Source organism: Chinchilla lanigera, unplaced genomic scaffold (genome assembly GCF_000276665.1).
Source record: "Chinchilla lanigera isolate Chin_1 unplaced genomic scaffold, ChiLan1.0 scaffold00106, whole genome shotgun sequence".
NCBI classification, from domain to species: domain Eukaryota; kingdom Metazoa; phylum Chordata; class Mammalia; order Rodentia; family Chinchillidae; genus Chinchilla; species Chinchilla lanigera.
The window spans coordinates 135,354-159,539 of NW_004955507.1; the positions used below are offsets into that span (position 1 = coordinate 135,354).

The following is a 24,186-nucleotide window of genomic DNA, read 5'->3' on the forward strand; positions in this document are numbered from 1 at the left end:
AATGAGAAAGGGAGAAAAGAAGAAAGAAAATGATTGGAAATGTCTGGCAAGAGGGTCATCTCACAGTGGAAGAAAGAATGTAAAGCTTTCATAAAAATGATTTGTTCTATGTAAAATTGCATATAACCTATTGATCTAACCAAAGGATTTCTGCTCTGGGTATCTATAATATAAAAACAAAATCAAAGCTGATTAGCTCAATTTTCACTGTCCATGGTGGGGAAAACATTTATAGTTTTTGAGGCTGTATAAACAGCCTGAGTCAGTAGAAGACACTTGAATGGTCTCAGAGCGGGCACAATATATGGCACTATACAAGCCAGGAGGTGACCTCATTTCCATCTGAGTTGGTCTGGAGTGAAGTCTATGTTTCTACATGATGAAAGTATCACATAAAATTAGAAAGTAAATTTTATAAAGAGCAAAAAAAAATTTTTGGTCAAGCATAGCAAAACACACAGAAAGAGACACACCACGCAGTTAACGCTGAAATCAAGTAGGTGAATTGAAAGATTGAGAGATTATTAATTTTTTATATATCACAGCATGTAGGTTGACTAGCTTCAAGTGCATGTTGTAGTTTTACAATTCATGAAGGGTAATGTGTGACCCCAGCTGTTCTACTTCTCTGCACGGTTTCTCTACAGTCTGTTGCAGTGCTACCCATTCCCCTTCCTTCTCTCCAGCGCCTCTCCTTCCACTAGGCGGTGATGCCATTGCTTACTTCTGGCCCAGCCTCAGACTAACTTGGGCACCAGCCACAGCTCAGAGGGACTACCTATTTTGAAATGGAGAATTTCATCCTACACAGCCATAGGATAATGGGTGTAGGGGGCACTAATTGTTTGGCATCATCTTGTTAGGGCCTCGGTTATATATTGGTACACTTTGTGTTAGAGAGAATGTCTTATACCTGCGGCTCCATAATTCTGTAATGTTTTGGCAAACATGTGAATCCTCTTTTCAGAACAACCATTTTTCTGACTTTATGGACAAACAGACTGGGTATGTCACAAGAAACCTGCTGGCGACTCCAATCATGATGGGCAAGGAAGTTCTTGCTGTGGTTATGGCGATAAACAAAAGAAATGCATCAGAGTTTTCCAAACAGGATGAAGAGGTAACGCTGATCCTGGGCATCCTGTCGGGAGGGCGGGACATTTTGTTGTATAACCAAAGGAAAGGCATTAAAATTATAGTTTTTTCTTGTGTGTCATTTGTAGGTCTTTTCCAAATACCTCAACTTTGTTTCTGTCATGCTAAGGCTTCAGCATACCAACTACCTGTACAGTGTTGAGTCCAGAAGAAGTCAGGTAAAGACCAAGTGGCGTCAGTCACTCCATGCTGACCTGTTTTGACAAAGGGACCCAGAGCCACAAGCCCAGACCCCTCTCATTCCTCTTGGGGAGTGAAGCTACAGGCAGCAGCTTCCAAAACTTCAAACTTTAGTGTCTTCTCGTGGTCTCCTTTCCCCTCCCCCTCAACCTTCCATCGGTATGTACAACTGTTTGGGCTTTTTCCAGTCTAAATTCTAGGTAGCCTTGCTTTCTTCACTTATGAGATAGTGATGACAATTTTAGTACCTACTTCATATGGCTGGTGAGACTATTAAATATTCATTAATTCTCACATGAAGTGCTCTCTTAGCAGTTGCCGGGTAATGGTAAAATTATTCGTTTTAGGAACGAATTGCTGCCTTGAAGTTCATTGTTTCTATGAGGCAGAGGGTAAAGAACAATATTTATAGCTAGGGCACTTGAGCCTGGAGCCTGAGTTTACTCATCTTTACAGTGTAGGAGTAAATGTTAAAATGGAGAGTTTCTGCAGTACCTTCCCATTCTAATGCTCCAGGACAAGTTACTTCCGACCCGCTCTAGGTATATGAAGAAGTCATCTGTCTTTCCACCCACAAGGGACAGCAGGAACCAGTGGATGACAAATACTGGATCCTCTGTCCAAGAACTATCTCTGCTTTCAACTTGAGAGCACTCGTCCTTTGAATCCGAAACATTTGGACATGGAGACTAATTATGGCTTCACTCCCTTCATAAACCCAAGACTTTGCAAAAGTCTGATCATAATCCTAATTAAAGAATCTGAGTAGTAGTTGGATATATACATGCTCAAATATAGCACTGCATTGTCTAATGTCATGTATTTAGTTTATTTGATTTACATATGTATAATTTTATTCGATATACCTCATTTTCTTTGAGCAAATGCTCTACCTCTCCGTAGTGTTTAGTTCTAACTATTTTCTTTTTAATACCTACTTTCAGATCCTTATGTGGTCAGCCAACAAAGTATTTGAAGAGCTCACAGACGTTGAGAGACAGTTTCACAAAGCACTATACACAGTTAGAACATACCTGAACTGTGAACGGTACTCCATTGGACTGCTGGACATGACTAAGGAGAAGGTGCTCATTGTTTCACACATCTTGTCCCACCCACAGTCACCTGTAAAGAACTGTCACATGGAACATGATCAACTGAGAAATAGAAATTCCGTGTAAATAATCAGTTACGATAGCTCATAAAACCCGGGGTCAGTAAAGGTTGATACAGAGGTAAAATTGTGCATTTTTGAGTGAAAGTGTTATAGGTTTGAATTTTGGCATTTCCATTGCTTATTTGTATCTTCATCGTGTCTTTTTTAGGGCCGGGGAGATAGCTCAGTGGCATAAGCGCCTGCCTGACAAGCACAAGGTCCTGAGTTCAATTCCTGGTACCAAAAAAATAAAAATAAATCAAGTCTTTTTTATTTTAAAAATTAACTAATAATCCTTAATTTTTAGATCAGTTTTAGTTTTATTTAAGAAAATTGAGCAGAAAGTACAAAGTTCCCACATATAAACGCACCCTCATGTTCCCTCCACCAGTTTTCCCTATTGCTAACATCTTGTTTTTGTGTGGTAAATTTGCTATAGTTGACTCAATGTTGACACATCATTATTAACTAAAGTTTACCATTTACATTATAGAACACTCTGGTATAGTTCTGTAGATCTGAAAACTGCATAATGTCATATGTTTGCTAGGACATAATAGTTTTAGCTCCCTAAAAATCCTGACTTTCACTTACTTAATCCTCTTTCTCCTTCTCTAAACTCTTGGCAATTATTTTTTTTTCCTGCTTTTATATTCCTGTCTTTTATAGAGTATTATACAATTGGAGTCATTTTTTGGAGTCGTTTCTTTCTCTTAACAATAGGCATTTAAGTTCTGCCATATCTTTTCATATCTTAATAACTTACTTTTGAAAAATTTTTCTGAAAAATTATGAAATTATGATTGACAACTAATATTTAAAACTTTAGAATTTTTAAAATATACATTATTTACCTTTTTATGCAATAAATCTTGAAAACATATCCCTCCTATCTAACTGGAACATTGTTGTATCTGGAGAACTTCTCCTCTCTCAATTTAGCAGCCCCCACCAGCCTTTGGTAACCACCATTCTCTGCACATCTATAAGTTTGGCTTTTTTAAGATTCCACATGTAAGTGAAGTGGTGCAATAATTGTCTTGCTGTACCTATAGTTCTTAGTATAATGTTCTCAGCTTCATTCATGTTGTCACAATTGACAAGATTTGCCTCCTTTCAAAGGCTGAATAGTATTCATACATATACACATACATATATATATATAAATTATATAATATATAATATAAGTATATATATATATATTTCACATTTTCTTTGTCCACCTATCCATTAATATGAAGGTTAGTTATATATCATGGGTGCAACTCATTTACTTATCATTGATAACGTTCCACTGTATGGCAGTTTGCTTCTCACTTCATCTTAGTAAAGCACATCTTGGTTGATTGTAATTTGAGGCAATATGCTATAAACGCTGTGTGTATGCATTAGTTTTGTGTACGCATTAGTTTGCAACTTACTTGGACAAATACCAAAGAGGGAAACTGCTGGATCACATGATGAGACTGTGTTTATCTTTGTAAAACCCTGCTAGAGTGTCTTCCCAAGTGACTGTCATTTTGTGTAAGCACCAGTAATGAGTGAGAGTTCTTGCTCCACCTCCTTGACAGCAACTTGTCAGTGTTTTGAGGTTTTACAATTCTAATAGAGGTGGTGATAGATCATTTCTGTTTTAATTTGTAATTCCCTAATAACTCATAATGTTGAGTACCTATTCATAGGCTCACTTGCCGCCTCAATTGCTTCTTTTGCCCATTTTAATCGGGTTATTTGTTTTCTTATGATTCAGTTTTAAGACTTCTTTGCAACTGGGTGTGGTAATGTATGGTGGCATACAGCTGTAATCACAGCACTTCAGAAACTGAGGCTGGAGGGTCACTTGAACTCAGGAGTTCAAAACCAGTTTGGACAACATAACAAGACCTCGTCTCTCAAAAAAAAAAAAAGTGCTCTTTACATATTTTGGAAAAAAGGCTTTTATTCAACATGCATTTTGCAGATATTTTCTCTCAGTATATGGCTTTTTGTTCTTTTATTAGCAACTTTTGCAAAGCATAGGTTTTTAACTTTAATAATATCCAATTTTTCAAATTTTTTCTTTCATGGTTTATGCTTTTGATGCTATATCTAGAAAATCTTTTGCCTAGATTTTTCTCCTGTCATCTTCTAGAATGTTTATAATTTTGTGTTTTATATTTGTGGCCATGACTTGAATTATTCTTAATGAAAGATATAAAGTCTGTGTATAGTTTTTGTTTTGGTTTGTTTTTTTTGTTTGTTTTTTTTGTTTGTTTGTTTTTTGCGTGTAGATATCCAACTATCCCAACACAGTTTCTTGAAAAAACTAACTAGACTTTCTCAATAGCCCTTGCTCCTTGCCAAAGATCAGTTGATTATCTTTGTATACGCCTATTTCTGGCTCTCTGCTCTCCTCTACTGACCTATTTATCTACCTGTTTCTCAATATTGCACTGTCTTGATCACTATAGCTTTATAGAAAGTCTTGAAATCAAGTGGTGTCAGTTCTCTGTCTTCTTTTCAGCAAGTTTTTTAACCTCTTTGATTCTTGATTTTCTTATCTGAAAAAGATGCATCTTTTTTATTGGCTGTGAAGCTTTGAGATAACATGCATGAGGTATCTAGCATTAGAGTAGGTACATATCATTACCGCTTGGACATTTTTGTATTCTGAAAAGTATTTAAAAGTAGAAATAATGAAATGGTTACTATTATTCACAATGTAAAACCCATATTCCATTGGTGGTCTTATAGTTCAATGTAACTAATACCATATCATTTATATTTTTTACTACCCATGTGATTGGTAGTTATTTTTCCTGAGTAATTGTTCTAAGTGGACAAATGTAGAGCTGGATCTCAGGAGAGGTGGGTTCTGACCTAGCTCTGGGACTTGTAGCTAACTATATTGGTCACAATGGTTTTGGCTACAAGGAACATCAGATCCAGCTAAAAGAATCTTTAACAAAATGACAGGAGTCCCAAGATAGAGCTGTTCTAGGAATGCCTCATTTAGAACTTAGTACACTTATTGAAGTCCCAGGTGCCTTATATTTTTTTCCTGGCAATGTCTCTTCTTTTTTTTTTTTTTTTTTTTTGGTTATAATGGCCATACTTATTTTTTTATTTTTATCTTTTTTGAAACAGGGTCTTGCTATGCAGTTCAGGCGGGCCTTGGGCTCACTTTGTAGCCCAGGTTGGTCTCAAACTCACAGTGATCCTCCTGCCTCAGCCTCCCAAGTCCTGGGATTACAGGCATGTGCCACCACGCCTGGCGTGAGGTCTCTTCTTATGGGAACAAGATGCAATTCAAAATATGGTACACAGGCATGACAAAATTGGTGATGTTTTCTCCAAATGTCACTCTCATCACTTTTCACCCAAGGAATATCTTTCTACAATCATCCGCAGCAAACTTCTGCTTCTTCACTGGCCAGAATGGGCCATAAACCTACCTTTCATTTAATCTGGGCACCTCAACCTAGACCACTTATGGCTGCAAAGGACCCATCATCCATGGACAAATTACCACTTGTACCCACATAAAATCAGGTGCTGTGAGCAAGAAGAAGGGAAAATGGATGCTGGGCTGGGTATTTTTAGCTGCTAAATCTCTTAACTTACCTGTCTTAGTTACCTGTGAAAGAGCTGCTATACATTGAATACTTTTTATGCCAGGGAAGGTATTTCATATGTATTTTTCATTTAGTCCTCACAATAACCCACTTGTGTTAATTCTCCACTTTACAGATTGCAAAAGTTAAGACTTGTTCACAGTGACAAATTCACAAGTACTGTTACTGAGAATTATAAGTCACTGGTCTAAAATTCCATAACTATGTCAATTAACATAAACTATACAAACACATGTAATTCAAATAAAACACAGTAGGTCATCAATAGTTTGTTTAATAATGTTTCATATGATTGCCTCCAGGAATTCTATGACGAATGGCCAATCAAGCTTGGAGAAGTGGAGCCTCACAAAGGTCCAAAGACACCAGATGGCAGGGTAAATGCAAAAATCAATCTTGATATTGTCTGTACATGTTATCAGGTGCTAAAATTTAAAGGTCGCAGGCTTGGGAAGGTCTGGATTTTCTTCCTATAAACTTCTGTGGAAGCTTGAAGCAGCAGAAAGAGCAGTGAACAAGGAGTTTGAGGATCAAGTCCTGGCTCTGCTCTAGCCAGCTAGGTGACTCTTGCCTTAATTTGTCTCTTAAACACTTTGTTTTCTTTTGTATAAGCCAAGGAGTGGTAGACCAGTGGTTCTCAACAGGGAGGGATGCCTTAGGCCAACTATGTAACTTTTTAAAAAAAGGCCCAGGCCCACCTTCAGTTATGCTGTTTTGAGATCTCCAGGGAAAAATTGGATTAGATTTATAGTCATACTTCAATACTCCTTGACCTCACAACTCATCAAACTCAATATTCATTGCATTTTGACAAGAAAAAGTGTTTCAGCACCCAGCACTGGTATCAGTCTCATGATAGTGCACAAACAGTATGGAACTCCCACATATTGGTTGTTACTGTTTTATACTTTTATGCATTTTAAGTGCTAACAATAAAGATTAAGAGTGATATCACTATGCCTAAAAGTCTTACAGTATTAGCCCAGTAGGAGTTTAATATTTACTTAGCAAAATGTGAATACTATGTGGCACTTCCATGAGTTATTTCTGAATATATTATTTCTTTTTAAATTATGCATTTTTACTACTGGCACATGTTTACAGTAGCTGATTACATTTATTGTGAGATGTTTGTATTTGTACATAACACATCTTATTTCTTTTTGTCCCCTTTCCTGCCCATCGCCCCCTGCTCCCTCCAAACCTCAATCTTCCCCTCAAAAAAGAGAGACTTCAAGAAAACTTGAAATAAATACATTATTTCTTGTGGGAAAGTTCATTTGGTACTCACTGATTTCAGCATGAGTACCAAGGTATGACTATATTTTCACCCTTGTCTGAAAGTTTCATGAGGCTGGAACCATCTCTATTTATCCACCACTATGTTCTCAGCATACAGGAAAGAGACTTTATTGGGATGGAGTGTGTACTGCCTCAGGTTCTCCATCTGCCCATGAAGTAGAGAAACTAGTACCTACATCCCTCCTGGCTCTGACAACGGATCCATTGAACCCCGCCTCTGAGGCACCTGCTCAGATAAGCCAGTACTAGGAAAGGTTGGGTGCTCATTGTGTATGGTGTTCAATTGATTGAAACTGAGAAATTACTTGCTTTGTTCTAATGAAGTTATACAACATTATATAATTATAATGAAGTTATATAACATCAGGAGAAGAAAAAGGGATCAGTTCAGAGTAAAACAAACTGGTGATTTGGTAGTCAGAGATATCTCCAGAAACTGTTGGGTGACTTAACTTCTTAAAAATTAAATTTAGTTCAGCCTAAATGAACATAAACAGTCAGCATTTCTGATTTTGTCGCTAATGTGTAGCTAGGATGTGAATAGGAATAATTTTTGTTATGCAGAAAAACGGGACTAAGAAATCAGGTACTATATGACTTTTAAAGTATGGCTCCATCAGTGAAAAGTATTTTCTTTGGAAAATAACACTATGCTCATAATCTTCTCTCTTAGGAAATAATCTTTTACAAAATAATTGATTACATTTTACATGGAAAAGAAGAGATCAAAGTGATCCCGTGAGTAGTGTTATGAAGTAGCTGCAGGAGTTGCTATTTTTTTTTCTGCACACAATTGATTCTTCTATATTGCAGTAATTTTCCTTCTTCTCATCTTCTTCAAGGACACCTCCTGCAGACCACTGGACTCTCATTAGTGGGTTGCCAACCTATGTTGCTGAAAATGGATTTGTAAGTTATTGGACAAATATAAATTCTAAATAATGTGGCGTGAAACTCTTATTAACAGAGAAATAGATACCATTATCAAAGCAGAATGCAGTAGGAGAGGTGAGATGTCCACTAACTTTAGAACAGGACATAAGAGAGAAGAGGTCTGGCAATTGAATGTAGGTTAACTGGAGACTTTGAAACTCTATATAAAAAATTTAGTCAACATGAGAAATATTCACCCATTGCTCAACTTATTCTGCAGCCACACAAAGTTTAGACATGCTTTTAAAGTCAGTGACTATGATTCATTTTAGATTTACTTTTATCTCTAGTACTTTGATTAATTTTTGAAACACGAGAAAGAAAGAGATAGACAAATAGGGTGAGGACTTAAGTAAGTCTGGGTTTCTAAGATCTTGATCCAGTTCTAAATGTTCTCTTGAGACTCAAATATAGGATGAAACATGTTTTTCTGACAGAAAGCTCAGAAATGGGCAATAAAGGGTTTTTTGTATCTGTCAAGAACATTTGAAGATGCTCTGCTCATAGAATCATGTAATATATTCATTTGTTCATAAAAATAATGGATGGCACAAATTATTCTTTAAATTCTTAGGTTATAAATGCTCATAAAAACTTTGAAATATTTTTATATGTTCTTTGTAAAACTTGTACAAAAATAGTTGATGTGGTTCAAATATTTTTAGAAAGCGTTTATCTTGGGGCCACGGCGTCGGGAGGGTTTGCTGTGGTAGGTAAGGAGTCCATTCAGACGGGCTCACAGGATTGTTAGATTTTCAGGAATTTTTTAAGTTGTCAAACTATCGGCAATTTGAACACTGCATGGTGGGAATATTTACACTATACAAATGGGTAACAAACACAAACCAGGGCTCTGCCCATCCCTGCCCAGGAGAGCCAGTCCTACCAGTTCTGGAGGTAAGATTTGTTCCCAGGAGTTTGAACAAATCACTTAGCCTTTTGGAACTCTTATTTCTTCATCTTTAAATGAAAAGCTTAAACTTTATCACTAATATTCTTTCAGCCTTATAATTCTATGATTTGAAGTATCTACTGTAATGTTGGTAGGAAGAAAGACACTCTTTTATGAAGACCATTTGTGGAAGTGACCTAAACTACAAATAAATTAGCATGAGCCAAAATGGAATGACTTCTTCTCCTTATGGATGTGAGCAATAGCTTCAGAATTTCAGTAGTTGAAGTGATTCCTCTCCAGTGAATCCTTACTTTGGTGCACCTGAAAGATTGCCTGGTTTTTTTATTCTTCCTTTAGGCTACCTTCTTCTTATTTGGATCCCACTTTAGGAGGAAACCACACAAAACAACAACAACCACAACAAAAAAACCAATCCTAACAGCAGCTCACACCCGCCCCAGAAGAATGGCCTTTCTATTCAAGTTTCTTCTCCCCTAGGGCTGAACAGCTGGTAGTTTTGAATTTGAAAGGGATTGTTAATAGCTGAAAGAGTGGAAGGACGCAAAGATGGTGCTTACTGTCACTAGTGACTAAGCAGAAGAGAAGCTAATTCAGTGAGTGGTTAGTAAGTATTGCGCAGCCAAAGTCCAATGTGGATAATTTTACAACAAGCAGTTAAGAATGACTGATGTCAGAAACCCTCACTCCTGATGCATTCTGTCTTACTCTCTTTTGTGGGGTTAAATGACTCCACCACAAGATGTTTCAGAAGAACTCTTATCTCCTCTTGCTTACAGATATGTAACATGCTGAATGCCCCTGCAGACGAATACTTCACATTCCAGGTAATTGTTCCCTCAGCCAAGCCTCATCTTTCAGGACTGGAGTGGGAAGGAGATGCTTTCTCCTTCCCTCAGTCCGCAGAGACTGCCACATGGTCAGATATGCCCAACAGGCAGACTTAGGACCCATGCCCCACTCACCGTGGCTGGACCAGTAACCACCAAGTAGCAGATCCTTCAATGAAGGAAAAAGAAGCTGGAGAGCAGGATAGGAGAGGAGACAGGGATCCCCACCACTCCTCCATTCTCTCCCACTTCTGGTCCTCTAGTGGCAACAACAGAACCTAAAACATCACTGATATTCAATAAATGTTCTTTGCATGAACAGTTGGCTGAATAGCTCCTATGACCTGAATCAAGCTCTGTAGCTAGCTTTCTCAACAATCCTCCCCTGCCACTTATTGCAACTGTGATCAGGAAAAGAAAACATTTTTAAAAATTTTAAACACACAAAAACAAACAACAGTTCCAGCATGGTGGTGCACGCCTATAATCCCAGCACTCAAGAGGCTGAGGCAGGAGGATCCCTGATACTTTGAGATCAGTCTGGGCTACAAAGTGAGCTCAAGGCCAGCCTGAACTGCATAGTGAGACCTTGTCTCAAAAAGACAAAAAAACAAACAAACAAACAAAAAAAACACAAAAACAACAACAACAAAAACAACAAACAACAGAAAAAGAGACCAAAAAAAAAAACACAATAAAAATGATAGGGAATTTCAAAACAATATGATAGGAAATTAACAATGGTTATTATATTGCATATTATTATCTTCAAAGTAGTTGCTCAGGCATGCAGAATTGATCAAACAACATAAACACTAGTGGTTTCTTTCAACGAACTAATAGAAATTAGTAGTATAATTATCTTAGCTATCTTGTGTGTATATGCGTATCTTGTTTTCCCTTCCCTCTTTTCTCATTTCCGCCACCCCATCTGCTCTTTCCTTTTGAGCAGTTTCTTTCTCTTTCACTATATCTATTGTACCTTTTGGATCTTATTTACTCTTTCAGTTCTTACATGAGGGACACATTATGGTGTTTACACATGCAATTCTGATTTATTTCACTTATGAGTATGGTCTCTAGTTGCATCCATTTACCTATAAAAGCCTCAAGTTTATCTTTCTTTATAGATGAGTAGTACTCCATTGCATAAAAATACCACATCTTTTTTATCCATTCCTCAGTTGATAGGCAGTTGGGTTGTTTCCAAGATTTAGCTATGACAAATTGTGCTGCTATAAACATGGGTGCACATATATCACTGTAGCATGATGTTTTGATTTCTTCTGGGAAAACACCCAGAAGGGGAATAGCTGAGTGGAATTGTGATCTTTAGGAGTCTCCACACTGGTTTCCACAGTGGTTGTCCCAGTCTACAGTCCCACAAACAATGAAGATGTGCTCCTTTCTCCCTACAGTCCCACTAGCACTTGTTATTGGTTGATATCTTCATGATACCCATTCTTTCTAGGGTGAGATGGAATCTTAGTGTTGTTTTAATTTGCATTTCTCAAATGACCAATGCTGTTGAACATTTTTTCATATATTTATTTGCCATCTCAGATGCCAGTTTTGTATTGGGTCTTTGAATTTTGGAAGGCCTGATTTTTTTAAAATTTATTATATGTTCTAGATAGAAGTCCTTTTGAAAGACAGTTGGCTAAAATTTTTTCCCAATTTATGGGGTTTTCTTTTCACTCTGTTAGTGATTTCTTTAGATGTGCAAAAACTTTTTAATAAGATGAGATCCCAGTTGTTGGTTCGTTGAAGAATTTCCCATGTAGTTTGGTTTTTTTCATGAACTCTCTGCCTATCCCTATGTCCTCAAGATTTCTACCTACTTTCTCTTCCAGCAGATTTAGTATTTCTGCTTTAATATTTAGATCTTTAATCCATCTTGACTTTAGTTTAGTGCATGGTGATAGACATGGGTCTTATTTTAGTCTTTGGCATGTGGTAAGCCAGTTTTTCCAGCACCATTTACTGAAGAGGTGAACATGTTTGGCCCCGTTGTCCAAGATAAGGTGGCTGAGTGTGTTTGTAGCTGTGTCTGTATCTTCTAATCTGTTATATTAATCCTCAAGTCTGTTTTTTTTTTGTTTTGTTTTGTTTTTTTTGCTATTATCATGCTGATTTTATCACAGTAGTTTGTAGTATAATTTTAAGTCAGGAATTATGATACCTCTTGCCTTACCTTTATTGACCAGGATTGCTTTTGCTATTCTAGGTCATTTCTGGTTCCAAAAATGAGGTATGCCAATGTTAATTTGATTGGGATTGTATTAAATCTGTATAATAGCTTTGAGAGTATGGCCATTTTCACAATGTTAATTCTTCCTATCTATGAGCAGGGTTAATTATTTGTTCTCTTTCTGTTTTCCTGATGTGAGAGTTCACTGAAATAAATTTCCCTCTGAGAATTGTTTTCATTGCATTCCACAGATTCTGGTAAGTTGTATCTGCATTTTTCTTTGATTGTAGATATTGTTTAATTTCTCCTTTAATTTCATCTCTGAACCATTGGTTGTTCAGGAAGGTGTTATTTAATTTCCATGTGTTTATGGAGTTTTTGTGATTTCTTCATCATTAATTTCCAATTCATTGCACTATGGTCAGATACTGTGCATGGGATAATTTCATTACCTTTGCATTTACTTAAGCATGTTTTATGTGCTAGTATATGGTCTATATTAGAGAATGTCCCATGTGCAGCTGACAAGAATGTATTTTCTGATGTTATTGGGTAGAACATTCTGTAACCGTCTACTAAGCCCATTTGTTCACAAGTTTGGTTCAGTTCCGTTATTTCTTTGCTGATTTTTTGTCTAGTTGATCTATCTCTTTGTGTCAATGGGGTACTAATGTCCCTTGTCACAATTGTGTTATTGGTTATTTGATTTTTCATGTCTATTAGTATTTGTCTTATATATATAGTTGTGTGCTCCTGTATTTGGTATATACATATATATGATTGTTATCTCTTCCTCTTGAAGTTTTCCCCTACCAAGTATGTAGTGACCTACTTTATCTCATTGGATCATTCTGGGTTAGAAATTCACATTGTGTGCAAAAAGAATAGCTACCCCTGCTTTTTTCTGGGTTCTTGTTTCATGTCATCCTTTGATTTTCAGTCTATGAATTTCTTTTTGAGTTAAATGTGTTTCTGGTATAATGTATATGGTTGGACCTTATTTCTTGATCCACTCTGCCAGTCTGTTTCTTTTGACTGGTGAATTGAGGTCATTTACATTGATGGTTATCATTGATATATATTGGCTTATCTTAGTCATGTTATTTTCCCTACTTTTCCCCTGCATTTTATTGCTTGCCCTGCTCAGTGGTTTTTTTCTGTTGTTGTTCTTGGAATTGTGGTCATTTTTTTCTCTGTCTAGAATACCTTTTAGTACTCTTTGTAGGGTTGGTTTGGTGGTCATGAATTTCTTCCATTGTTCATGTTATGGAAGTATCTTATTTCTCCATTAATTTTGAAAGTTAATTTTGCAGGGTACATCAGTCTGGGTTGGAAGCTGTTTTCTTTCACTATTTGAAATATTTCACTCCAAGCTCTTCATGATTTCATGGTTTGTGTTGAGAAATCTGCCATGATTCTGATGAGCTTTCCTTTATGAATGATCTGTCTCTTTTCTCTAGCAGCTTTTAATATTCCATTTTTGTGCTGAATTTCTGGGATCTTGATTATTATATGTCTGTGTGTAGATTTATTTTGGTTAAGGCTAATTGAAATTCTATATGCCTCACTTACTGTATGTCAGATTCTTTTCCCATACTTGAGAAATTTTACGCTATTACTTCTGCAAATAGTCTTTTTATATCATTTGTGTTGACTCCTCCTTTTTTGTTGACACCTATCAGTTGTATGTTGTTATTCTTTGTATCACCTTGGAGCTGTTGAATTGTTATTTCTTGGTTCCTTGTTATTTTTAAGAGAACTTTCCTTTCCTGGTAGCTAGCTGTAATGATGTCTTTAAGGTCTGACAGTCTATCCTAAGTTTTGTGCAAGCAGTTTTGCCAGGTTTTGATGGATTTTTAATTTCCTGGATATCTCTTCGAATCTGTTTCATGTATTATAAGTCTTTCCTATATTGTTCATTCAAGGTTTCCATCATTTTTCTGTACTCCTCTATTTTTTTAATCTATGTCTTCTGTATGTATGCTGAGCAATTGTTTTGTTATAGTTACCATTTCTTTTTCACCTGAAAGATTATTTCTGATCTGAGTTCATCTATAGCCTCTTGGAGTTGTTTCTTTACTTTAGTTGCTATCGTTTCAGAAATTTCAGGTGTGACTTCCAATGTCTTATATGTTGATATCTCCTGGACTTCTGGGTGGGCTGGAGGTCTCAGATTGCATTTTGATCCTGCATCTTGACATTTTCTATTTCAAAAAAAATTTTTTTATTTTGATTTCTGTGATAATCCTTGTGAATTTTGGTAGTAGGTATTTATATCACTATTATCAAGGCCTCTCTAGGAAAAGCCTGTTCTTCACAGATATCTTCTGTGTGTCAGGGAGTCTTAGTTTGTGTCTGTCCCAAGATCCTGCCTTCCCAGTTAATTGAGAGTGAGATGTTGGTTTCTGTTTGGCTCTGTCCTCAGTGTTTAAGAGTAGGGCTCTGGTGAGGTTACTACCTTAGAGCTTCCCAATATTGTTACCCAAGAAAGAACAAGTGATTACAACAGATACGACATACTTGCTACAATAGTACAATTAGCAATAATGGTAGCATCAAGCAAAATTTCAAAATTGACAAACTGGGGTAATATTGATTTTGTACTTTAGACCATAGGAGAAAAGTCTATAGTTATATAACAGAACAAATCTTGAATTAGGAGTTTGTATGCATAGTGTTTCCCCTTGTTTGAGTGGATTTACCCTGGGTTCCTCTGGTTGAGTAGGTTGCCAAGTCCCAGGTGTTTCCCATGCTGGCTGCCTTTCCCATAGTGTAGGGGTGTGGGTCAGGCATCTGGGTTCCTCTGGCCAAGCTGGTTGCTGAGTTCTGGGCCCTTCCCACACTGGCTGCCCTTTAGGGGGATGGACCAAGTACCTCAAGAAAACATTTTTATTGGGTCCCTGCTTTTTATCTTTCTCCCCTAACACTCAGAGACTCAGTTCCTAAAGAATCCACCTCTGGTCACCACAGACAATCCCCCAAACCAGCTGCCCTGTGTTTGCTGACCTGGCTGACCCCTTTCACTCTACCATCACAGCTGTTGTGGCTTTGAATGTGTCCCTAAAAGTTCACGTGTTGGAAACTGGATCCCCAAATTCATAGTTGATGGGTCTTCAAGAGGTCCTTGAGGTTAGATTAGGTAATGAGAGTGCTGTCTCTAAGATCACATTTAGTGGCATTATAAGAAAAAGAAAGAGTCCCAAGCCCATCTCTTGCTCTCTTGCCTTCTCATCACATGATGCTCTTCACCATATTGTGAGGGAGCAAGAAGGCCCTGCCCAGATGGAGATGCCATGATCTTGGACTTCCCAGCCTCCATAACTATGAGAACTGTAAATGTACTTTTCTTCCTAATTTACCCTGTCTGTTCTATTACAGCCCCAGAAAATGGAGTAAGGCAATGACTTTCTGCTTGGACTTGGCTACAGGACTTGAGGGCTCATTTCTCCCCTTTCTACTTCATGTAATTCACCAAAAGGCCCAAGCTGTCATCTTTACTATTCCCATCCCCACATGTCCTTTCTTCTTACTTGCTATCCCTCCCACCAATTTGCTGAGGCTGCGTACATGGGACTTTTCCATACATTTTTTGCAACACCCTAAGAATCTATAACTATTTCAAATTAAAAAGCAAAAAAAATGAAGTAAACTAAGTTATTTCCTTATTGTTTGTAGAAAGGACCTGTAGATGAAACTGGTTGGGTCATTAAAAATGTCTTGTCCCTGCCTATTGTCAACAAGAAAGAAGATATTGTGGGAGTGGCAACATTTTACAATAGGAAGGATGGAAAACCCTTTGATGAGCATGATGAACACATTACTGAGGTAAGTATAATAATAAAATAATGGAGGTAAGTGAAATTCATGAAATAATGGAGGATGCATAATTATTTGTTATCTAAAATGATATTTTGAAGAGCAATTAAGACATGAGTCACACATAGTTGTAACCAAAATGCTGTTGTGTCATTTCTATTTCCTGACTTTTTAAACTGCAGCATTTTTTATTAGTTTGAAATGCAGCCTAACTCAAATGCTTTCTGATCCTAGAAAAACAGGGAAAATTATTTCTGTCCTCTTTCCTTCCTCCTTACTGTTCCCTCTCATTCTCATTCTCATCTCATTTAGCTCTCTGTCTAACTTTTAGGTCCTGCTTTATTCTACTATTATTTCTAATTTCTCCCCTGCAATAGATGATTCCTGGTGCATGGTACTTTGAAAAGCAAGAACTTAGCAAAGTTTATCACCTAGGATAATAAGCTCACATGGTTTTTTCTTATATTAAAATAAAGAACTGGGGTCTTTGTTAAAATAGAGAACTGGGCTGACTGATAGGAAGGCATGAAAATTGTGCCCCAAAGTCAATTTTCCTCCAACTGTAGAGAAACTAAATCACCTTTTATACATTTCAGACTCTCACACAATTTCTTGGATGGTCTCTTCTAAATACTGATACCTATGAGAAAATGAATAAGCTAGAAAACAGAAAAGACATTGCTCAGGAAATGCTTATGAGCCAGACCAAGGCAACTGCTGATGAAGTTAAGTCTATATTGGTAAGTGGAGAATTCAGGCTTTTGGACATTGGGTGCTGTGAATGTTAGCTTCTGGGAACCCCCTAATTACCCAGGAACCTGACAAAGAAGAAGAGGTTTAGCTTGAGATAAGGGAGGGAAGACAGAGAAGCAGAGGTGGGAGGAGGAGCTTGATGGCCCAGTGTACATGGAAAAGTTTTCTTTTACCTTGACTGAGTGTGCCTCTAAGCTGTGAAGCTGGATTTCTATGTGCGTCTTTTATCGTTTGTGGACTGGTTAACCACTGCCTGATACATGCTGTTCTCACACTGGTGACAAAAGTGCAGAAAAGGAAGCCAAACTGTGCAAGCATACTTCTAACCTTTGCTCACATCGCAGTCACTTAAATTACCATTTATCAAAGGAAGTCACATGATCAAGACCAACATCATGGATGTAGGAGGAGCTGGTGGGTTTTTGCTAAGTGTTCTTCTAATCACCACAAAAGGAAGAGAAATGATCACATACCCAGTATCTCTATCCCTTGCATTTTCCAGCTTTTGGAATGTGTGTAATTTTGTGGAAGGTTTTTGTTTTGATTGGTTTTGGTTTTGCTGAGTGGGAAGATTGGGAGATAAAAGGTACTGGATTTGAGTGTTTGAGATGTTAAAGAGGAGGTGTGGAGGAATCATGGGAAATTGCTATCAGCTATTAGCAAAACAGATGTAAGCCGCTCATTTTTCTTCTCTTTCTTACACATCTACACCTCTTTTTCTTCTTCTTTTTACTATGGCTATTACACTTTGGGAGCCTAGAGAAATCAATACTATTAGATTATTTCTTGGACACAGCTGTTCATAATAAGGTCTTTGTATATAGACTGTGTATTTGTTATGGAAGTTTTTACAGCACATTTTAAATATATCTTAACTGATTTTAATGATAGAAGAATCAGAACCTCCATAGGCATTTCATACCTCAGTTGCTTTTACATTTTAGAAATTTAAAGAGAAGTTAAATATAGATGTGATTGAAGACTGTGAAGAAAAACAGCTTGTCACAATTTTGGTAAGTGCCTTCTATCTCTGATGCCTTTTCTTTTTTTTTTTTTTTTTTGGTTTTTCTCCGGTACCGGGAACCGAACTTACGACCTTGCTCTTGCCAGGCAGGCGCTTTGCCGCTGAGCTAAATCCCCAGCCCCTCTGATGCCTTTTCAATAAAATATATTAGAACATGTATTTTCAGTTTTCAAGTAAATGTTGTGTGTCCCTTATCTTGACACATTTTGGAACCAAAAAGACAAGCGATCTTTGCTAAAGACTGATCTATTGGTTTACTGCTTTTCTTTCGTCTGTGCTCCCTACAGTTAAGTTTACAGACACAACTTAGAATCATAGCTAAACTAGGCCTCTGCAGAGGGACCTCAGGCACAGAATCTAGGGACGTCACAGCATAGTTTATGTTAGTAGTTTTAGATTGTGCCATGGCTGCCCGAGGACATGCCACAGTGACACTAGAACATAGGCCGCTGCAAGGCGCAGTGACCACCTGCCATCTCCAGCTTCTTTGCTGGAGTTTGAAGAGACTCATTGCTTCCTGGTTGTGGTCAGTAGGTCACTTCTATTATTTCTGATTGAAATGAACTTCTCTTCCTGTCCACTGGTCTTGTCTTTTGCTGCGTACAGTCTATAGTTAAACACACTCAATAGGTTTTTAATGTTAGAGATGGTCTCGAAGGTATATTTCTGTTCTGGAAGGTATGTTTGATTATTTTTTAAAGTTTGAATTCTGTGCTTAAACTTATCACTTTATTTACTTCTCTTTCTATTTTTAAAAATTTGTGATCATTACAAATTTAGTAATTATTTTAAAGTACTCCTCTTAATACCTGACTCACTTTGAGGCTGAGTGTTATTGCTTGTTTTTTTCACAAGGGTTTCAGTCATTTGATCCTGTACTAAAACCTGCTTCATAATTTTTAAATTTATAAATAAAAACTTGTGGGGGTCTGAGTGCTATTCTCTTTCCACAAAGAGGATTGATTAGATTTTCTTCTGGTAGATGAAGAAGGCTGATTTCAGATTTTGTAGTGGGTGTCTTTTTCCCTTACTATTGGGATGGAACCCCTGCTTCTAGAGGGGGGCTATTCTGCAATCTCATGGACTCCTGAGAGATTTACCAAGATTTGAGAGACCTAATTCTGTATGATTGAAATTGAAATAATATCACATTTAATTTCCTGTTATCCACTTAATCTTGTTTGCCACTGCCTCTCTCCAATTCATGATACAAGGGTTCTCTCTAACTGAAGTCACACTGAATTACCCGTCCCCTTCCAATTTTTATGCACTCTGCCTCCCATACTGGCCTTTTGCTCTCCTGACATAGACCACTGGCCTTTGACCCCTGTTGAGGGATCAGTTCCTCACCCCTTCCATGTTTTTGTGTCACCTGAGGTCCCTTCTCTTTCTGCCCTTTTCCTGGGCTCAGCCTCTGAGTGCCGTCTCTCATACCTGGCTGGGAAGAGGATGCTTCCTCCTCACCTGTCCTCAGATATGCATCTTCTTGTGAAATAAGATTGTGCTGATGAGTGTGACACTACATATTTTCTAGCTCCCTTTGTAGAGGAAGAAGGATCTTATGTGGAAGAAGCAGTAAATTGGGCAAAGTACTGTAGACTTACCGAAAACAGCATATTTTGTTTTTTTTTTTTTGTTTTTTTTTGGTTTTGGTTTTTCTCCGGTACCGGGAACCGAACTCACGACCTTGCACTTGCCAGGCAGGCGCTTTTGCCGCTGAGCTAAATCCCCAGCCCCGAAAACAGCATATTTTGAAAATAAAATCTATTCTGAGCTAATTCTAAATCATTGCTTCATAAGCTTTAGAAATTTAAACAAGTACAGCAGAAGAGCTCTCCAGAATTATACTGGCATCTTTTCTCAAATGTATGCTATTTGTACATCTCTGCTCACCCTAATTCTTTCTCCAGGGGTACCCTTTAACTGTAGGCTCAGGAGGGCCAGCTTTCTTTTCTAGGTATGACAAGGGTTCCAGTCTGCACTGGGAAGAACCAGAATAGCAGTGATCTGACACAGGTAGAGGAGGTGATTGATGCCTTCCTGCTCTCTAGGATACTTGGGTGCTCATGGAGGCCCTACAGCTAACATTTCTCCAACCATAGAAGAGTTGCAGAGGAATTCTTAGTGAAGCACCTCATTCATACATTCTTTGTTCAGTTTCTTTGTTCATTAATTATTGAAACACCATACTACAAGGAACAGTGTTAGGTGTCTAGGGCAAAAGATATTATGACCTGGTTCAAGAAGCTACTTGTGGATTAGGAAGAGAAAAACATAAGCAGTGTCACTGCCCTACTCAGATGTGGTCACAGAAGATGAGCACAAGGGATCAGGAAGGCCAAAGCCTGACGTATGCTCAGAAGATGATGGAGCCACAGAGGTAAGATGACAGACTTGGGGCCTGGAGGGAAAGCAGGCACCTGCCAGGTGGGGGCTAATGATGGAGTGTGCAGATTGGAGCACAGCACAGATGAGACACATGTCAGACAGTGTGTTAGCTCAGGGAAACCTGAGGGGCTGAAAGTGGTTGGAGTGGCAGTGAGAAGTGACAAAAGCCACCTGGGAGGCCTGGCATAGGTGCGGTGTAAGACTGTGACCAGCTTGAGTTCTGGGATCTGGAAAATAACCCAATCAGAGTTCACGAAACCCTTCTGGGAGCAGGTGGGCTGTGTTAAGCTGAGCTGGGAGCCTCCCTGAGGAAGGGGCAGGGGATGAGGGGTCTACCCAGGCACAGGAACGAGGGGACCAGAAGCCACCATTTTGCTGAAGGCAGGCATGTACCACTGAGTACTGAAATGTGTATAGAAGATGAAGTGCTTCCTGGGAGGCTGTAAGCTTACCAACAAGAGTGGCTTTGGACTGAGCCGTCCCTGAAGGTCTGTCTGGTAGACCCAAAGCTGTAGCTTGCTCTTGGCTTTTAGTGCTTCTTTCCCTCCATGAAAACCTCTCCTTCCTTCTACCAGTTCAACTTAACACAAGCCCATCTGGAGCCTCCTCCTTGAATTCATAACAGGCCGGCCTGTCCTCAGCCATTCCATTTCTCTCATAGCACAAAGAACTCAACGCTGTGCTCTCTGATGATTCTAAGCTCTCACCTTTCCCTGGTCTGCATTTTATAACTATTTCAATAAATTAATCTTTTTAACAGCAAAATCCGTATTTTTATCCACCAAGTCACATCAATGCTCATGTGCCTTGATCACTAGTTTTTCACAAGCTCCTAAGTCTTAATGAGTTGTAGGCTAAAATGCATATTTAAAAGCATTCCTATATATGGTGGGGCATTTATTCATTCAGCAAACATTTACAGAGCACCTTTATAGCACAGGCAATGTGGGTTATGGGATAGGGCACCAAATGAAAGCATGATCCCTGCGCTTGTGGAGCTCATAGTCTAGTGAAAAGTATAGGAAACCATCACTGAGCAAATGGAGAAAATACAAGAGAATTAAACCATCACCAACTATTTAATGAATATTCCTTGAATAGGAAAAAGGAGAAGTTGAGCATTAAAAACGGGTTAAGTGCTATGACTAAACATTTTATTTTGCATTAGAGAAAGAAGACAGCTACTGGAATTGAATTTCAAATTTTATTTTATGTTTTTTGTTTTGTTTTGTTTTTTTCCAGTACCAGGAATCGAACTCACGACCTCAAGCTTGCTAGGCAGACGCTGTGCCGCTGAGCTAAATCCTCAGCCCCTGAATTTTGAATTGAATTCCATCATTGAGAAAGCTTTTTTAATATGGCTGAATCTCGGGCTGGGGATTTAGCTCAGCGGCAAAGCGCCTGCCTGGCAAGCGCAAGGTCGTGAGTTCAGTTCCCAGTACTGGAGAAAAACCAAAAAAAAAAGAAAAAAAAATATGGCTGAATCTCAACTTTACTACCTGTAAAATGGGGATAATTTTGTATGTTTGTTTTGAGGCTAATCTATTCAAACTATATAAGTCTATATCTGGCATATATTGATTCAATAACTTGCCTGTGATATTCTTTTATCATAATTTTTACTTCAATGTTGGGTAGGTGACTGTAAAGGAAAAAAAAGTGAAAATAATCTGAAATAATCTATTTTTTCAATAGAAAGAGGATTTGCCAGACCCAAAGGCAGTAGACCTATATGAATTCCACTTCAGTGACTTTCCCATTACTGAGCACGAATTGGTTAAATGTGGACTACGACTGTTTTTTGAAATAAATGTGGTGGAGAAATTCAAAGTACCTGTGGAGGTCAGATGGTATTTCATTTAAAATACTATTTGATTCTGTTGTTGTACCTCTCAAATATTTTCTGTGGTTCAAAAGATTAACTCAGTTTGGATTTTAAATTAACTTTGTAAATACATCAGCTTAAACTCTGTCAATAAGGCCAACACATCTTTTTAGATAAGATTGTCACAGACTTCTAACCTTTAGCGCTCCATTCCAAAGTCTGAATGGTGTTGTCCTTGGGTAACAGGTTCTTACCAGGTGGATGTACACAGTGAGGAAAGGGTACCGCTCCGTCACTTACCACAACTGGCGGCATGGATTCAACGTGGGGCAGACCATGTTCACCTTGCTGATGGTAAGTATGGTGTGCCGGAAATCACCGAACACCTGCACATTTCCCATTTGAGCATGGTGACAAACAGATATGGCCCATCATTCCATATCTGTCATTTTTTTTTTTTTTTTTTTGGTTTTGGTTTTTCTCCAGTACCAGGAACTGAACTCACGACCTTGCGCTTGCCAGGCAGGCACTTTGCCGCTGAGCTAAATCCCCAGCCCTCCATATCTGTCATTTTAAAATTCACAAGCACAATCCCCACCCCTCACAGATAATGCCCAGGACGTGGGCATCCCTAGGCACTTGAATTATCACCCAGATGTTCATCTATTTACCTCTTAAAGAAAAATTCTATCACTTGCTAGGTTTTGGAATTGCACAAAATGCTACAGAATTCACAAGAAATAAAGCCCACTTGCTGTAAAAGTCTGATAGGTCCCTTTCTCCACTGCACGTAGGTCTTGCTGTACTTAGGACAGATGTCCATTAACCCATGTAAATATGTATCACTCTATATTTTTAGACAGGAAGACTAAAGAAATACTACACAGATCTTGAAGCTTTTGCTATGGTTGCTGCTGCCTTCTGCCATGATATTGACCACAGAGGCACCAATAATTTGTACCAAATGAAGTAAGTGAATGTGACAGCAGTATAGACATGTACTGGTAATGTCTGACCATGCGCAGAGGAGGAAAACCTTTTCTGTCCCTTAACCTAATGGATTCTTCCTCACCATGTTTGGAGATTTGAGAGCCACATTCTGTTCCCTCCTAAGCAAGCATCAACCCTTATGATAACACCTGCTCCTTCTCCCTAGGTGCCTGCATCCTTTTTCCTTTTTGTTTCCATTTCCAAATGGGCTCTGACTCATTTGTATATGGCTTTACTTTTTCTTCTTACAACTTTGCTTAATCAGGGTATTGAATTCAAATGCTAAGGTGTATTAACCCTAGGCTTACACTAGTGTTCCCTGGGGGTCATTCCAGCTCAAGCTAGAGAGCCCTTCTTCCTGGATTCACTACCCTCCCCTCTCTGGCCCTCTGGCTTCTGCCAAACTCTCTTTTTGCTGGTTTTCCATCCTAATATCAATGCTACCATACTCTCTTGCCCCAAGAAAATAAGTTGAATAATAAAGAGTGTCAGATCAAGGTCAGAAAGATTTGGGCTCACAAGTTATTTAAACTTTCTAAGGCTCAATTACTTTACCTAAAATACAGGAACTACATTATCAGAATCTAACTTGTAAACCTATTGCGAAGTTTAAATTAGATGGTGTGTATAAAGCCCTTGAAATTATAGACTCTTAGCTCTTAACCATATTAGGTATTGTTATGTCTATTATGATGTCACTGGTATTCTTTAAAATTCATCAGCAGTGCTCATAGCCAGCCCAGCCCACTGAGAGTGTTTTTGAAGGTGTTTGCTCTGCCTTAGCCACACTTCATCCTCACCTCTGACACATGCTTACCCCTCTCCAGAGGCAATGAAGCTGTTTTGAAGATAAAAGGCTTTTTTTGGACTATGGGGTTTGTGGAGTCCAACTACTTCCTTAGTCTCTATTTAAAATTAATTTTTTTGCTATGAACTGGGCATAATATTGACCTCTCAAAGATTCTGATGAGAAGCAAATGAAATAAGAGATGCAACACCTACATAGTAGTTGCTCAAGAAAAATGTATTCAATGAATTAAAAGCACTTTGTACACAGTGACTTCTTGCCTTCAACAATTACCTATTAGGCTTTGTCTTAAAAACAGTACCCACTGA

At 38.2% G+C, this 24,186-nt stretch overlaps 1 protein-coding gene across 2 annotated transcripts in view; it reads left to right on the plus strand.

The window, feature by feature from the left end:
- The window catches only part of Pde6c (phosphodiesterase 6C, cGMP-specific, cone, alpha prime), a 49,909-nt gene that overhangs the window by 5,676 nt on the left and 20,047 nt on the right, over window positions 1-24,186 (plus strand). For both annotated transcript variants that reach the window (XM_005407518.2, XM_005407519.1), the window contains exons 2-14: window positions 968-1,120; window positions 1,224-1,313; window positions 2,280-2,420; window positions 6,408-6,482; window positions 8,081-8,145; window positions 8,250-8,316; window positions 10,033-10,080; window positions 15,950-16,099; window positions 16,687-16,830; window positions 17,788-17,856; window positions 21,951-22,097; window positions 22,327-22,434; window positions 22,940-23,049. In XM_005407518.2, the coding sequence (XP_005407575.1) occupies window positions 968-1,120; window positions 1,224-1,313; window positions 2,280-2,420; window positions 6,408-6,482; window positions 8,081-8,145; window positions 8,250-8,316; window positions 10,033-10,080; window positions 15,950-16,099; window positions 16,687-16,830; window positions 17,788-17,856; window positions 21,951-22,097; window positions 22,327-22,434; window positions 22,940-23,049 (1,367 nt within the window). The remainder of the gene's footprint in view (window positions 1-967; window positions 1,121-1,223; window positions 1,314-2,279; window positions 2,421-6,407; window positions 6,483-8,080; window positions 8,146-8,249; window positions 8,317-10,032; window positions 10,081-15,949; window positions 16,100-16,686; window positions 16,831-17,787; window positions 17,857-21,950; window positions 22,098-22,326; window positions 22,435-22,939; window positions 23,050-24,186) is intronic.